General features: G+C 43.3%; 1 protein-coding gene across 1 annotated transcript in view; it reads left to right on the top strand.

Moving 5' to 3' along the window:
- LOC138589259 (histone-lysine N-methyltransferase PRDM16-like) overlaps nucleotides 1-17,102 on the top strand; it is a 154,662-nt gene that overhangs the window by 134,535 nt on the left and 3,025 nt on the right. The window contains exon 4 of the mRNA XM_069659464.1: nucleotides 13,358-13,498. Within this exon, the coding sequence (XP_069515565.1) occupies nucleotides 13,358-13,498 (141 nt within the window). The remainder of the gene's footprint in view (nucleotides 1-13,357; nucleotides 13,499-17,102) is intronic.

Here is a 17,102-nt window from a genome sequence, read left to right as displayed (position 1 = left end):
TCAATATAGCTAAAGTCACCCACCTCCACACACTTGGCCTCTGTAATCATTCCCTGCACTGTGTTCTGCTTCACTCCCTCCATCAGCAAGGTTGTTGTTTATCCTATTACAGCCCTAATTGCAAAGCTTATGGTAACCTTTCTCCAGCCTGCTACCCCCTGCACCAAACTAATGGGTAATGGCACAGGAGGGCTAATGCAACCAAGCTAATTTGGCTGAGCTCATATGCCCGCATGGACACCTCAGTCTAGCACAATGCCCACGTCCATCATTCTCTTGCTGTGTTTTTTTTCTCTTCTCCTCTATGTGGCTTTACCTTCTTTCGCAGTTAGCTATTGTAGCATTAGCACTCAGTGTGCTGTGTGGCTCGGAAGCAGGTTGCGGCTAATGAGTTACCTCAGTGCTCTCAGTGCTATGGCTTTTTAATTAGTGTCGCAGTGCTAAGTGTCCCACACGGACCCTTCCCAAGCCCCCGTTTTTTGTCATCCATCACCCATTCCTTTTGTTTGCCTTTCATTTACATATACGCACCGACCCCAAATTAGCCAGTGCCTCGTTAATTGGACGTGTGGGGTTGTAAATGGGTGGTGGTATGGCAGGGTAGAGGTGCAGTCAACATGTTTACCTCCTAAATACCCCCCAGGACCACTGAGCCCCAGCACACGGGGAGGTCATAGTGGATACGCCCCTCAGGCTAAAGAGATCTATTGTGCTGTTTGGAGTAATTAGTACAACTAACAAGCTCAAGCCCACATTAAGAGAGATATACTGTACCTACAGACACACTTGTACATACATACAAACACATACGGAAGTTGTTTACAAGAATAGATTACATTACGTTATTTTTATCGTGGTAGCAAATGCATGCAAATTTATGTTCATGATGCCTTCAGGTGCTGAAATATTGCCAAAAAAAGAGAGATTTTTTTTAATCTGCATTCAGGATCGATTAAGTTTACACACAGTTTATTCTTTCATGTCATCAATTAAAATACTTTCTATTGACTTTACAAAGTCTATCAAATTAAGTCGGCTGTGCTTGTATTGACTCCTTTCGGCTGACCTGATCGATAGTCAATAATAGATCATGATGTCTAAGTGCTGAGCGATGATACGTTGCACCTTAAGTGTCCCCAGTGTTATTGATCATACTCAAACAGCCTCATAGATCAGTTTCTATTGGCTGGCATCAGTTTTATACATTTCGCCGTTCTTGAATGAGAGCTGTGTGTCTTCAGATTCCCCATGTGGAGATCACTGCTGTTATCATCTGCTTATAAACTGCAGAGAGATTCAAGAGCAAACCTAAAAGGCACTATCAGTTATGTAAAGCGTCACCTCACCATCAAAACTGGGAACATTCGAATCTGCTCAAAATTAATGACAAGGATTTTGCTTTTATATATTAACAATCTAAGCTTATTGTATGAAGCTGTTCAGAAGTATGATTGATTGAACCTTTAAAACAAAACATATCGGCGGCTAAGTGATGAAGCAATGCATGGAATGAAAACTCTCTGATCCCTCCACTGGTGTGTACCTCTGTACATCTCCTTCCTGTAATATGTTCAATCAGCCACCAAAAAGAAAAAGCTTATTGTGTGTATTTTGTGCTTTTTGCCTCTTTATTTTTGTGTTTGAGGTCTTGTCCACACGACAGGATCCAACAGGCTCACTGTGTGAGGTATAGCGTTGTGTTTGTTCCCAATGTTGATTGGCCAATTATGGCTGATTGTGTTCCTTGAGGGGAGCGTTCTCCAAGAGTTGTTAGTGAATGGCCAAATTATGCCTTAGCTTTTAATGGGAGCATGGGGAGCCCAGGACCCCTCCAAAAAGTTTTTTTTAGTTCTTTGCAAAGCCACAAGTAACTTGTGGTGACAGCATTATTAGTCATTGTTATTTTCTTGTGTGACTTTAATGGCGACTTGGACGCCGAGGGCCGTTTGAGCTTTAATGAGAAGTTTCCAGGTGGGAGTTAAAGTTGGATATGCGCCTTTATTCTGTCCTTTATGACCCCTCTGAGCCCAGCCCAACTCTGTTTAACCAAGTCTGCACTGAAATGTGTAATGTATAATATACATGCAGTACATTTTATTATAAATACACACATAAAACCCCCACAGTCCATGCCTGCAATCACAAGCACATACATTCTGTATATGCTAATTAACAGTAGTAACCCAATGCAGAATTAACATATCTCATAACTTTACTGTGAAACACAAAAGGTCATCAAGGAGAACGTAAGTGTAAAAGAAAGTCTCTTTAATCTGCTCTACAGTTCAGTTTAGTGATGGATTGCTGCCCGTGCTCTTACTCCACAGTGTTAGGAGTCTCCAGGTTTGCTGCAAGCATCTCGTCTCTGGATTAGAGACGGGTGTGTGCGTGTGTGTGCATGCGTGTGTGTGTGATGAGCTGTAAAGAAAAAGGATGTAGTCTGACATGCTTGAAGCAGTAATAGAGCAATATGTTGTGTCACCCCTCAGTAATCCCCCTCCATCCCCTCACTGTGTGTGCGCGACTGTATGTGTGTGTGTGTGTGTGTGTGTGTGTGTGTGTGTGTGTGTGTGATTGATGATACCACTAATGGTGCGTCTAAACACTGGCTGCCCTGTTATCTCTTATCTGACAGAGAGGAGAAGGCTTGTGTCAACAGCTGCTCCTCCTCCTCATTTATCTCTCTGTGTGTCTCCTTTCCTCCTCGCTTCCTCCGAACCTTTTTTTCCCCCTACAAATTAAAAGCTCACGCGGTGTTCCCTGATTATCGTTCATCATTGATGCTGAATTCTTTTAATTTGCTTGTTGAGGAGTTAACAATTATATTGGTTATTGACAATTCATTGATTTATTTTATTCACGATAAAGTATTTAAAAATAAAAAAAAGGTCATATACACTTAACTTAAGTCAAAAAAATAAACTAAACTCTTCATCAATAAAATGATTTAACTGACAAAAAATGAACAGATCATTTTCTGTTGTTTCAGCATTAAAATATTTCCATTAACTTTAAGGCCATAGGAGATTAAAAAAAGGCCCTCAAGCCTCCCCGTGCAGCTCCATAATGGGCCCCATCTCCGCCATAGGTCTCAATCACCTTAATGCGCCCGCTCAGCCATTAGCTGCTCTGAGGGGGGCCCACATCCATCCATCCCTCTGTATATACTGTCATACATTAAAGGGCAGATTGATAGCCATCAGCCAGACCTCGGCCACTGACACACTCTTAATATTGTGTCTAACACAAACCAGATGGCTGCGGGGCTCTTCTGAAACACACACACACACACGATACACACACACACACACACACACTGCTACCACAAGCCTTTCGTAGCGCCTCTCTCAGGAGAGGGGATGAGCGTTCTTAATTAAAAGTTGGATATATGGGCCTCTTGGTGGAGGTGGTCAAGCAGGATCCATTACCTGCACACTGGGGCCCTCCGGAGTCAGAGTTAGGGCGAAAATTTGGGGGGATGTGGTGACTCTGCCTGCGCCGCATCCCGAGTCAAAACAAAAAATAAGGATGAGAAAGAAAAGGAAGAAGGAGATATGGCAGTTTGAGCACTAAGAGGAAGCTGAGAGAGCTATAGCCTGGCTCAGGGCAGGAGGTGCGAGCCATGATCTCAATAGCTGTATTGTGTTCACACTTGAACGTGGGCCAAAAACCCTGTGAAATATCAGAGCAGAGAGAGGGAGAGAGAAGTGTGGAAATGAAACAATGGTTTACACAACAGTGAAATAGGTCTTTTCCTCTGCTTCTCGCCAGCAGGCCCAACACTCAGAGAGTCAGCTTTATTGGCCCTCCGGTCCTGGCTAGTCTCAGCCCCTGGTAGAGTAGAGGAAGGGAGGGCCGGCCCTGCATGTGTGTAGGCAGACAGTCACATAAGGCACAGCTATGTTCTGCAGCCACACACAGAGCACGGGCGAGAACACACACATGAAATGATCCTTTGGTAAAGATGAGAATAGCCAGATATTCTTCTAATCCTGTTGGAGGAGAGCAACACGTCTCAGAGCATCATGTATGCCTCTGTGGCTGCAGATAATCCTTGTGGGCAGATCGCTCCTCATTACAACGTCTGGACAGAGCTGTCAAAGAATGAAAGAGTTTAAGAAAAAATATATGTTTTGTTAATTATATCATTAAGTGATAAAAATGAAGATCTGCCTAACTTTTATTATATATTTTTTTGTTGGGGTGTTGTTTTTATAAGTAAAGCTCATGCCTCTTTGAATCGTTTGATTCTGGAGTAAATCTTTTATTCTGGGTCACCAAACTGAGGATTAAAAATCTGGCCTCTCGCTACAGGTGAGGAGCAGGAGAAGAGAGGAGTTGGTGAGAGGAGAAAGTGGAGCCTGGTTGTTACAGTAATACAAGATTTCTGCTCAGATGGTTCCAATATGTCCCCCGGCCTGCAGCCACACAGGGGCTCTGCCCCATGCTATCCTCACCAACTGCTGGAAAAAATGTCTTTGGGGCAGCATTTTCTGGTGAAAAAAGCATAAACCCAGGTGGAGTATGGGGGATGTTGTCCCCGAAAAAGAGTAGAAGACTACAAGACAAAAAGGAGGAGCATCTTTCCCTCTCTTACAGGCTCTTTCCAGTATAAAAGTCATGATCCTCACAGTTTACATCTCGTCTCAGCTCTCTGCTGTCCTGCCAAAGCATTGATTTTCTCACAAACAAAGAAGCCGCATCGTTTCACAGTAAAGGGACCAAATGGCATGTCACCAAAAGCATACCTATGAAGTGGATTGGTTGGAGACAGATGTGACATCTTCTGTTTTGTGTCAGACTGCTTTCCTGAGGTTTGATGAATGAGGTAGTAGATGAGTTAAATGTTTAGATCAACACTGAGCAGAAACTGACATGCAGAGGAAAAAAATTCAATTTTTGGACTGTTGGAATATTGGATGTTTGGAAACGCTTGTTGTCTGGTTTAGATCACCAAAGAACAACTTTAACTGAATAGTTTTTGTCACTGCCTCTCTATGTCCTCTTTCCTCCGCTTCACTCTCGCTCCATCAGTCACTGTTGTATCACAAAGGCGAATGTTGTTGAAGGAAGTATTCCTTTATTCGGGTGTTAATAAATAATTGATGGCGTTACATGTTCTACAAATTTGTACTGAGCACCACTTCCCTATTTGTGCTTGCACAGTTCCAGGAATTGTCCCATTTTGTGTTTCACTTCCGATGTCAGTCGATAGAGTGGAGGTCAAGTTGTGTCAGTGTTGAATGCAGGCTTCCTCGCCTTATTATTTGCCATTTTTCTTGGCATGGATGCATCACGCTTGATTGATTTACTTTCTTTGCCTGAGCTCAGGAAATTATATTTTGTATCCCCACTTCCATAAGAGAAATGTATCATTGCTGATATGCATTGTATGCTCAGATTCCTATTTTAGCCTCCTCATGTTGGTGTTTTATTGAGTCAAACTCTGGTTTTATATTTTCCAGAGAATGTAAAAAGTATAAATCATAAATATTGTCATCTGCAAAATATAAAAACACACACATACACAGACAAAAAATCTGCAGTTCTTCTCCAAATTTGTTATATTCAAAAATAGGATAATAATAATTAAAAAAAACATACATACACACATGTAATAATATTATTATAATAATAATTTCTCAGATCGTTGCATTTATAGGCTTGTGTTTGTGTGTGTGTGTGTGTGTGTGTGTGTGTGTGTGTGTGTGTGTGTGTGTGGGTGTGTGCGCGCGTGTGTGTGTGTGCGTGTATTCTTCTCCAGACTTTACCTCTCAGACATTTGTCCTTGTAGCCAATAAACAACCACTTTACTCACTGTGCGATCCTTCCAGCCAATAAACACACACCTTACTAGCTCTGCCTTCATCTTAGCTAATATTTAACCAATTTGCTGCCTTTGTTCTCCTTTGCAGCCTGGTTACACTTATTTGAGCTTGTTTTAAAGCATGATAAATGTTTTTCATTGATAGTTTAATTTCTTTGACCCTCCGTCTGGCTCTGAGCTCAGCGTGTGTGTGCTCCTGTTTGTTACACACATAAGTTTAGCTGTTAGCCTTCAAACACCACAGACCAGACAGAGTGTGTGACCCTGATGTAACTGTTCATATATTTCCCCATTTACACTGCACCTGCTTCACCATAATGAGCCAATATATCTGCTCACTAATTGCCCTAAATACATATCATAAAGGCTGCCCTGTAAAAGGCTGTCCAACAGTAAAACAGACATGGCATGATGGTAACCCCCGTACACACACACACACACACACACACACACACTTGTACACAGCACACACACACACTTGTACACAGCACACATCACACATACATAAAAACACACATGTACGACGGTAAAAGGTAGTGCACAGAAGCATATACACCTGCACAGGCACACACACACACACACACACACACACACACACTCGTCCAGCCTTTTAACAAGGGGCTGTAAATAACACAAAGCCATTTCATTAATGAGGTCCAGCCTGAAAACTCACTGCCTCGCTTCTTTTAAAGCGCACACACTTCCTGTTTAAAGTTACCCTTACCTGGCAACCCAGCACATGGCAACCTGCTCATTGAGATGAGCTGCAGGGGTGCGGAGGTGGACACAGTGGCTTGATGCTAAAAATAACAGTGTGACGCACATAAATAATCACTTGATACACACACGAAAAGCTTCTGTCCTGTTTCAATTTGATATTTAAACAACCCAAATCTGTAAATGGTTATTGGAAGTTTTAAAAGAGGGACTGATGTCTGGCGTCCTGCTGAGTAGCTACTGATAATAGGATAATGACAAAGGAATAAGTGCTGGGTAACTTAACAGAATAATTGGTTAAAATGTACTGAAACCTGTTGATCTAATAATCCATATGGTTTATATTATTACATCATCAGTGACACAATAAATAAAGCTACTTGCCTCTCAATGTTATATTGTTAAATTGTCCTGGAGCTTAACAAAGCTATTCTAATATCTTGTGATTATAATAATATCACACATGGCACTTCTTAAAGCCTCGTAATGCCTCTATATGTGAATTGTTTTTCCGGTCTCACTGAAAGAGAAATGTTACATGGTTCAAAATGAATTTTGACGTCACAATGATTTCGAGTGTGGGAGATTGACACAGGAACTGTTCACATGCTGTTTCAGTGTGGCACACGCACGCTGACCACAAATGATAGCTGTGTGACGGTGACTGCAGAGACGCTGATTTAAGAGAAGCAAGTTGGGTCATTAATGAGCCGGGCCACATTCTGACACTCACAATGCATGTAGACACACACACACACACACACACACACACACACACTACAACCCAGATGGCTTTTACAAGGCCCCAGGCCCTCCCTGGCCTGCCTGCCTGGTTTTTAATTATGTCGATGGCTGCCCAGCCCAGATAAAATGGGTCACATTTAACATGCCTTCACTCACCTTCACACACACCACGCATACACTCACACACTGCTAACACACACTCCAACACCTTGCAAAACCTACTGCTATAGGGACACAACAAATACCAATACAAGGTACAGACACACACCCCTTTTTACAGTGGTATTCACGTGTGCCTTTTTGATAGACAAACAGTGAATATGTGAAACTCAACACAAAGGCTCTTACCACTAAGGAAGTGTGTGCGTGTGTGTGTGTGTGTATGCGTGGATTTACAGCCTGTTTCCTCTTTAGCTGTCATTAGGCTGCCAGACATGGCTACACAGGTGTACTATTACCAGCATCAGTAATTGGCCTTACACACGTGTGTGTGTGTGTGTGTGTGTGTGTGTGTGTGTGTGTGTGTGTGTGTGTGTGTGCGTGCATAAGCACACACTCTATTTTTAAAGGCCCAACCTATACTCACAGTATGGCTCCTCCTGATGAAACACGCTGTGCTTTATTTGGACATTTTTTCACATTTTAAGTCTTTTAATTTTATCTGGGGATGTTTAAGTGAACACTTCCAATGCTTTAAATTACATTTTTAAGCAGTACAATCCACAGTGTCAACCTGATTTGGAGGGCTTAGATGGTTAAAGCGCATACGTCTTCACATTTAAAGAACACATTTCAACATTTGATTGTAATTTAAATGTAGCTGGACAAACAAATTCATGGCTTTCACATCTGACAGCTACTTTTTTGTTTTTGGGTGCAGGGTGCAGGTGCTTTTGTGCATTTTTGTGTGTATATAGTACATGCATGATAAATCAGGAAAGAGGAAAAGGAGTAAAATGTATAGTATCAAGAGAAGACTATTATGGATGTGCAGCATTATCACCAACTCATTCTGCGAGAGCTTATGTCTGGCCTGGCAGAGTTAGAAAATGAATGAGTCATTCCTCAGAAATACTGTCAGCTTCTCCATCAGAGCAGTGCTGAAAGAGCACATTTCCCAGGAGTGATCAATGTTATGCTTGGCTGGAAATAGGACTCTGACTTAACTAGTATTAAAGCCTTAACAAGGAGTGATCAACTCTCCTACATCGTTTTTGTTGTGTTTGAATTCAACAACATCCATGTTGCACTTTTTGACACAGTGAAACAATGTGTGAATAAAGCACAGATTATATCAACAGTCAAATCTTATTGACGTTCATATTAGCCAATAGTTTTTCTTCCTTTCTTCCTTCTTCCTTCCCTACATGTACAGTTCAAGTCCATTGAAGAAAATATACATAAATAAATAAATCGCCCCTTCTCTAAATTTCTTTCTGTCTTTATTCGGGTATTTTTCCTTCCTGCTCTACGAGAAGGTTCATTGACAGGACCCCTTGTGTGCCTGTCCACCTCTCACCTCCACACACACATACACACACATGCTGACACACACACACAATAATTTAGACCGTTGAGTGATGTGGCAGGGTAGGGTCATCTCTGCAGGCCCCCATCCATCACACACACAGGCGCACACACAAATGCGAATGTGCACAAACACATCGGAGGCTGTGGGGATCTGCACTCTGTCAGCCGCTTTATTAGTCCGTACGTGTGTGTACGCGTTTTAAGGGGCCTCCCAACTGGAAACAGATCCTTCTCCAGAAAGGATACACACTCTCACACACACTCCTTTATTTCTTGTTAGTCGTCCTGCACCTTAATTTGCAACACCTCTAACAACCAACTCTGCAGCCCACTTCACAGCCACTCAATCTGTCACTGTCACCGCTCCATTTCCATGAGCGGCCCTCTCACTCGTCAGGGTAAAACAGAGGGGGTATGTGTGCATGTAATTCTTACTTTGTCTACCTTTTTTATTTTGTGATATTGTATGTGTAAGTGTGTACAGCTACAGAGACGGGAGGGAAGTTTTATTTCCACTTCTGCTCCTCTGCCTGGAGAGATGTCATTCCAGACTGCCCCCTAGCTGCCTTAAGGAGAAGTGCATGCAATCCTGCACCCCCCCTCTTTTTATTCCTTCTCTCTCTCTGCTTGTGTTTGTAAACATATTCTAGATCTAGATAGATTAAAAGCAAGATCTATTTCAAAAAGCAATCTGTTGCCTTTTCTTTTGTCTTTTGCTTTGAAACAACTTTTTTTTAATTTGTCGCACATTTCCCAGGGTGGGAGAGTAGGAGAGTCAGCTTCTCTGTACATGTTCAAAGTATTCTTTCTTGTTCTCAACATGCAGAAAAATACGAGAATCTTTCACCTAACTAATGCTGATAATAATCTGCATACCTATGTGTCTATTGTTTGCCTGTCGTCACACTTTCTGGTGTAAGAAAGGCAAAGCAGTATCACTGATCACTACTGGTGCTGAGTTCTTAATCTGCTACAGTGTTAATACATAAAATAAATGTCTTTATCCTGCCTTGGAAAGTCAGGATGATTTTAGAGTTGAAAACAACGATTCCCCTGCCAATCACACAGACACATATTGTATCCAAATTCATGCAAAAAAGGGTGTGTTCACACATTGAAAGTCAACAAAGCACTAAGATCACACTTCAAAAATGTTCCCTTACAGACGTACAATAGCCTCGCAGTTATGCCTCACATGCTGTAAGGCTGCTTCTATCTCCATCTCACATTGAAATCACAATCGCCACTGCGCTCCGAGCTGCCATTTACATTTTCTGCCCTCCGTCAAACAGAAAATAATATGTACCTTGTCACCAACGTCTACCCGTACAAGCAACTTTCCTCTACTAATTCAGCCCTGCACGCCACACACATCCGTCAGATATAACTGGCGGAGGAGAGGGCATGCCGAGACATCCATTAAAGGTTCCTAGCTGTCAAAGGTTCCCCTTTGTGTTATGAGGAGCGATATAAGTGTCGAGCTCTTATCAGAGCTTCCTGTGGAGTTTGCCCTGCATCCTGTCCACTCAGAGCCGCTTCTCTTTCACCGGAGTCTCATTGTGTCTGTGTGCACATGTGTCCGTACGTGCGTGTGTGTGTGTGTGTGTGTGTGTGCTGTCTTGTGAGACATTTTCTGCTGCTGTTAAATCAAAAGAAACTACAGGTCAAACTCTGGCATGGAAAAGTAACACAGTGATATAGAAGTAAATGATGGAATGAATAAACATTATTCAGGTTACTGTTTTCTTCTCTTTTCTGGCCTTGTAAGATAATTCTCAGATCATTATAAATTTCATCTTATTTTTGACATTATTTGTATTACCGTAAAATACAGAATATAAGTCGCACCAGAATAAAACAGGCAGTCTGTTTTTGGGGGGTATCCCAGAGGGAAAAGGTTTTCTATTGCTATTTATTAATGAAAATGTGTATACAAGTTATTGCAACACTATTTAAATTAATTTTCATTTAAAACACACACAAATTACACCCAGTCAGTTTTTTGCCATATCGACTGTGCAATCCTGCTAGCTACCGTTGCTGCAGCTACACTCACAACTACAGCAAGTTCTGGCAGCCATAGTTCAATCAGGAAATCACACTGCTCACCTTCGTTTACACTTCCAATAAGTTTTACTTAGCTGGAGCTTTTGTAAAACCTGTGACCACTAGTGTTTGTTATAGTGTGTTTTAGCTGTAATTTCAAATATACAATTTGTAATACACCAAGTACCCCTTAAATATGCAGTTTCTTAGACACAGGAGATGAGTAACTTTGCTTGGATGGATAAGTTGGAACCGTAAGCATCCTTGTTTGTTTTGTTGAAACCCTTTTGCACGTGGAGCAGATGATTTCCACCCGGGTCCCCCTCCCCCCCCGTGACGTTGGGAGAGGGGGGTTGAATGAAAAAGAAAGGTAAATAAACAAACAATCAGCCGCAGGCTTGTTCTGGCTCTCCTTCTCTGTTGCACCTCATTTGAAGCTTTATAAATCAGGCTTCCACCCCGAGACAGGGTGTTAGCAGGCCTCCTAGACAACGCACACACATGCACATACGGAAACGCACGACACACTCAGGTCTGCTGCTCATTAAGCCTGTGATCAGACCTGTGGGTGTGTGTGTGTGTATATAGGGAAGGGAGGGGGACTAAAATGTGTGTGTGAATGCTACCATGCCTCATATGTAGGCTAGCAGTATTAATACATGTGAGTCTGCCCCCCCCCCGCCTTCCTCCCAACACCTATTCCCCACTAAATAAAAGAAATACTCCCACCTTGACTCCACCTGGATCTCTAAGTGTTCATAAAACATGTAGGAAACCTGCAGCAGGTCCATGGCAACGCCGGGACAAGTGCACTGTGACTCCGCCGCCTGCAGGACAGATATTGGGTGGAGCAGTAGGTGTGTAGGCGGGGGTATGCCTGCTTAGCTTTCAGGACTGTTTTCACACGTAAAATAAAGGCCTGGACTCGATCAAGCCGAGTGTTTAAGCTGTAAAGTGGAAGCAGAAGAGGCGGTAGCTGTAGTCTGTGAGGATAAAATTCACTATTTATTATCACATTATTCTCAGCTCAGTATCTCAGTGTGAATGACTGAAAATACATAACAGGAACTGATTTGCATTTCCCACTCTCACAATAAGCTCATACATTTGCATAAGCAGTAGCCACAGCTTTTATTTCAGGCTTTTGGCACAGGGTATTTAAACACAGCATAGGTTTTGATTATCTTTAGCCGACACACTTAACAGCATTGTTGGACCAAAACAGGAGCATAATAGTGAAAAGGGCAAACTCACACCTTGGCTCAAAGTAGCCCATACTTCTGTTACCTAAAGCTGTTAGCACAATGCATTCGTCTAAAACTGTTGCCGTATTTGTAAAAACAAACACATGGCAGTTCTTCCACACCTCCGACCAGACCCTTTACATATTTACTCACCAAACTTGGCACCTGCGCCCGCACCCACCAAAATACACCTTCTGCACGCGCTCACCCAGACAACAAGAACATGACCATTCACACTTTACGAGCTGGGAAAAAAAACACCAACGTGCCTTTAAGAAAAGCAGCCAGTTAGAGAGGTTCGTGAACTTTGCACATCTAAAAACGTCAGAGGGTTTGTTGGTTCTCCTCCGTCACACCTCCGGTTTCCTTCAGCAGACATTTGACTGTGATTAGGAGCGCGGAGAGTCAAGCTTAGAGGTCAGGCTGATTGGGAGTTGTAATTAGAGGAGTTGCTCTGTCTCAGGCCGGTTCTCACTGGAGGATTCACACCGGCTCGGTGTCGCATGCAGCGCTGGGGGGAAATTGGAGCTTCAACCCCAACTTAGTGGGAAGGGTGAGCTTAAGGGTTTCAGGCGAGCCGCCCCCGGATTCCCCAGCAGCATGAACGCCACACATACACAGATTCCGATACATACTGTCTTTGAAATCTATGTGCAAATCTGTTTCATTAGTTGTTTTCTGATTAACTTTTATTGTTGTTCTGTGAAGAATAAGGACCTCTCTTTGTGCAAGCATAAAGCATTGTGTTCCCTCCCTGGTTTTCCCCTTCACTCCTTGCTCCACAATAAGCCCCTCTTCTCCTCCTCCTCCTCTGCTTCCTCCTTCACCTCTTCCTCCATCCTCCTTCATTCCCTGTGAAAGCGGGTAACGTGAAACCTGCTCTTGGAGTCTCAGGGGGGGCGTAGGGGTTACAAAGGGTGATCAATATGTGCCAGAGAAAGTCTTTAGACAAGTGAAAGAAGCCACAGTTTGTGTACTCCCTCCTCCTCCCTCCTCCTCCCTCCTCCTCTTCCTCTTTCCTCGTCTTGTTGTCAGGACCGACAAGGTTAGGGGGGCTCTCGCACCCCCCTGACATGTTGCCCATGTTGGTCTTACCGTTGACTGACATCAAACTCCTGGCACAGTCTTCTCTTTTGTGCTTCGCTTTTACCTGAAGCTCCTCAGAAAATAAATGTTCCAAATCCTTATTGTTTGTCGTAACCTTATTTCTTCACCCTTTTAAAGAATCTAACCTGTTGCTCTCCAACAGGTGGTCAACGACATGGGCAACATCAAGTTTGCGCTGGACACAAGCCTGGACGTCAGCAGCAACAGCTGGCTCAAATACATCCGCTCTGCCCCGTCATTCGAGGAGCAGAACCTTGCCGCCTGTCACCTCACAGGGGACCAGGTGAGTGACATGACAGAGGTGGGTGGATGTACGGGGCCTGATACGAGAGAATTATATTGTCAGCAAGAGGCAGAGGCGAGGGGGTATAGCAAAACATTGTGTTGTGTGAATGTTTACCGTTGTGGTGGCAGAATGTGTGCGCTGCTAATGACAGAGGAATGGCTTCATTGTGTGTGTGTGGCTGGGCCGGTTGCCAGTGCTGTTAGGAAATGACCCATGTAAAGAGGCTGAGGAAAAGCCTGACACTCCTGAGTCCCATAATAACTGTTATCCAAGGAACAGTCTTCATCTGTGGAGGGAGCAGCTTCTCTGACTTCTGGCTTCTTTTGTCTCTCTTCCTCAAGAGAAACCTCGGTAAGGCATTGGATAATTTTGGAAAGATGCCCAGCCAGTTCCCATAAAACCCTGACTGCTTAACTAGGCCCTAACCCCAACCCCATGCGATGTGTGTGCCACAACTTACCGCTGCAGTATAGTGCATTTCTCTGTTTCTGTTTATCCTGCAGATGCGACTTGTTTGCTTCGCTGAATCTTGTTCCAGTTTCTGCAGCTGACACAAATTCACTGCACGTTCAGTTTGGACAGTTTCAGTAACTCACCGTGTTTACTGGGATGTAATACTAATAATTTAAAAGGAGATTAAGCAAAAACCAAAGAAACAAACAATGATATAGCAGTGCATCGATATGACTTGCCGGTGTGTTTCCACATTCCTGTCACTCTGCTCTTATTTGTCTCCTAATCCCTGCCTACATGGCTCTTTCCCAATCCTGTCTCGCTCTCTCGCCGCCTGTTCCTCGCCGTCTTTGTCCCCTTTCTCTGTCCTCCCGTCTTGATCTGCCACCTGTCACTCTGTCACACCGAGGGGACAGGCTAGTGTGTCCATTTAAGCTTCAGACATTAAGCCTGTCCGATGGAGAGAAAAGGGGAGCTCGGACCAAGCAAGAGAGGGAACACACAGGGGCCTCCGAGATTGACAAGCACCAATTGGCTGGCAACACCGACCCGTCTAATCCTTTTAAGATTTTCACATCAGTGCCCCCTGCCACCACCACACAATGTCACAGAAAGAATCAGGGCTCTGGCGAAAATGGTGGAGAATTATCAGGTCCAGAAAAGGCCACGTGCACGATTGTTTTTTGATGGCCTTTGCGGATGTTTGTACTTAGCGAACAGCTTTGCTTTTGTTTGCCTGGCGTAGTGGTTCACAGGTATGACCCTATAATTTATTTACACCACACACACACACACACACACACACAGCCACTCAGTGCTAAGATTCATAATTTAACAGTGATTTTTTTTCATCTCTCCTGTATCAGCATGCACAATGCATGAGTTTATGGAAATATGTGCACACGGGGCAAATCCAAATGCAGGCAGTAACCTTTTAAAGAGCAAGTGGGTCATTTATTTGTTTCTTTGTTTGTCATTAATGATGTAAGATGAACAAATGTGTGCATGGTCATGCATTATTTAGATATATGGTCATGCAATAATTTGGTATTATTTTATATATTTGTTTGTCACTCAAATCTGCAGAACGCTGTCTTATAATGTGCTTTTCTCAGTCAGTCCTCACTCAAACACACACATTAGTGCTCACTTAGTCCTGCTTGCAGTTTCATCCCGCTGTAATATCCAGTTACCTTAAATGATGGCCAAACAAAACAGAGCAAAACAACAGTTTCCCCCCAACGTTTGTGGGTCTTTGTGAGTGTGTGTATGTAATTGTGCCTGTGTGTGTGTGCGTCTGTGTGAGTGTGTGTACCCCAACGAAATAGTTCCATTTCCTTTAGAAGTCCATCACCTACGACTGGTGTGTAATCGAGCCCATTCAGTGGTTCTAAGGCCAAGTTGCGTCTAGTGAAGGAAACGGCTGAGAGAGTGTAAGGGGTGGTGTGTGTGTGTGTCCCTTTGTGTGTGTGTGTAGAATGGGTAGTTGATGAGGCTTTGAAGAGAAGATGAACCTTGTCCACCTTCTTGTCAGCCCGTCATCTTTTGTGTTTTGGAGAGGAACGCTGTTTGATCTGCCCTTCTACCCCTGGATGGATCCATCAATACGTAGACACTTGGATGTGAGTTTGTGTCCTGGTGCTTGTATGTGTGTGTGTGCGTGTGTGTATGAGACCACAGTGGGGGATTATTGCGGGCCCTACGGCTGGCATTGATCGATGAGGCATCTGTCCCCTGAACACTGGACAGAGATGGGAAAAGGTCATGACAGGTCTGAGTGTTTGGGCCTACTGTAGAACGCACACACACACACTCACACACACACACACACACACACACACACACACACACACAATGACAAATCTTAATTCATCAATAGGCTGTATTCATTAAAAATAAGAAATTTGCAACATTTATAATTAATAAAAGGAAAATGTACAATTAATATCATGAATTCTAAAAATTATTTCAAATGAAATTATTTCAAACATATATGTATTTATAATAATGACATAAAATTGGTTTCAGATCAGATAATTTGACGCTGTTCATCCTTTATAATAATAGTTTATTTAACGCCTATTTGTGTTTCACAGATTGAATTTTTTTTTTTTTCATTTTTCTGCCACAAATATACATTTAAAATGTTGAAGGAAAAATTGTTACAATAAGCCTTATAACATCAAACAATTAACATTTAATTTCTCACACGTTGTTTTTACATTTATAACGTTTAAGTTTACAAAATCACTTTTTTACAATTTAACCTAGACTTCCTCAGAATAAAATAAAAGCGTCAGTACAGTTATGTTTAGGCCAGACAGCAAGAAAGACAACGAAAAAAAAGAAATATATATATCAGCATAAGGCCTATAAATAAAAGTTCAATGCTTTTCGGTAGCCTATATGCGCGTGCGTGGATTAATCCGCGTGTTTGAGAGTGATAGAATGACTGACAGAGAGCACAATTCTCTCCGGCTGCGTCAGACATTTTTCACATCAATAATAGATTTATCAAGCGGCCAAAGCGGCGGCTGCGATCGGAGATGCGGGGAGGGGTCTGAGCCGCGGATCCCTCAATCCTTTTGGTTGAAGATAAGACGAGGAGGAGTGGCCGACGGGTAACCGACAGAGCACCAAGGGGCAATAGGGAATCACTAATGAGAGAGAGAGAGAGAGAGTCAGAAAAAAGAGAGAGAGAGAGAGACTCATCATCATCATCAAAGACGCGTTCACTGACTAGATTAGAGAGCCCAGCAGAGGAGCGTCGTGCTTCATCCAGCCAGAGGAAACAATCACCGACCGTCCGCAGCGAGTCTGCCCGCCCCGCGACCTCCTCTCCCCGGCCCCTACCGCTCCCGCGCCCCGCTCCCTCGCCGGTGCTCCTACTATGGGTTGTGTCGCCAACTCCACCGGGACTGAAGTGCTTCTGCAGCTGGAGGCTCTCCGCAGCGCCGCGCGACTTTCTCAACTCCTCGGTCTCGCGGAGAAAAGAAAGGTCAGGAAAAGTGTAGAGAGGCTTCCGTAGCTTTTATGCGGCGTCTAACTTTTGCCATTTTACAAATTTATATTCCAAACAGTCAAATTAATATGTATTTGTGCTGATTTTAAGCCGTTGCTCCTTGTCTCATGTAAAGAGCACAAAGTC

This window comes from Semicossyphus pulcher, unplaced genomic scaffold (genome assembly GCF_022749685.1).
Source record: "Semicossyphus pulcher isolate SPU_LCO1_2020_fin unplaced genomic scaffold, fSemPul1.0.p SCAF_13, whole genome shotgun sequence".
Classification (NCBI taxonomy): Eukaryota; Metazoa; Chordata; class Actinopteri; order Labriformes; family Labridae; genus Semicossyphus; species Semicossyphus pulcher.
This window is presented reverse-complemented; position numbering and strand designations above follow the sequence as displayed.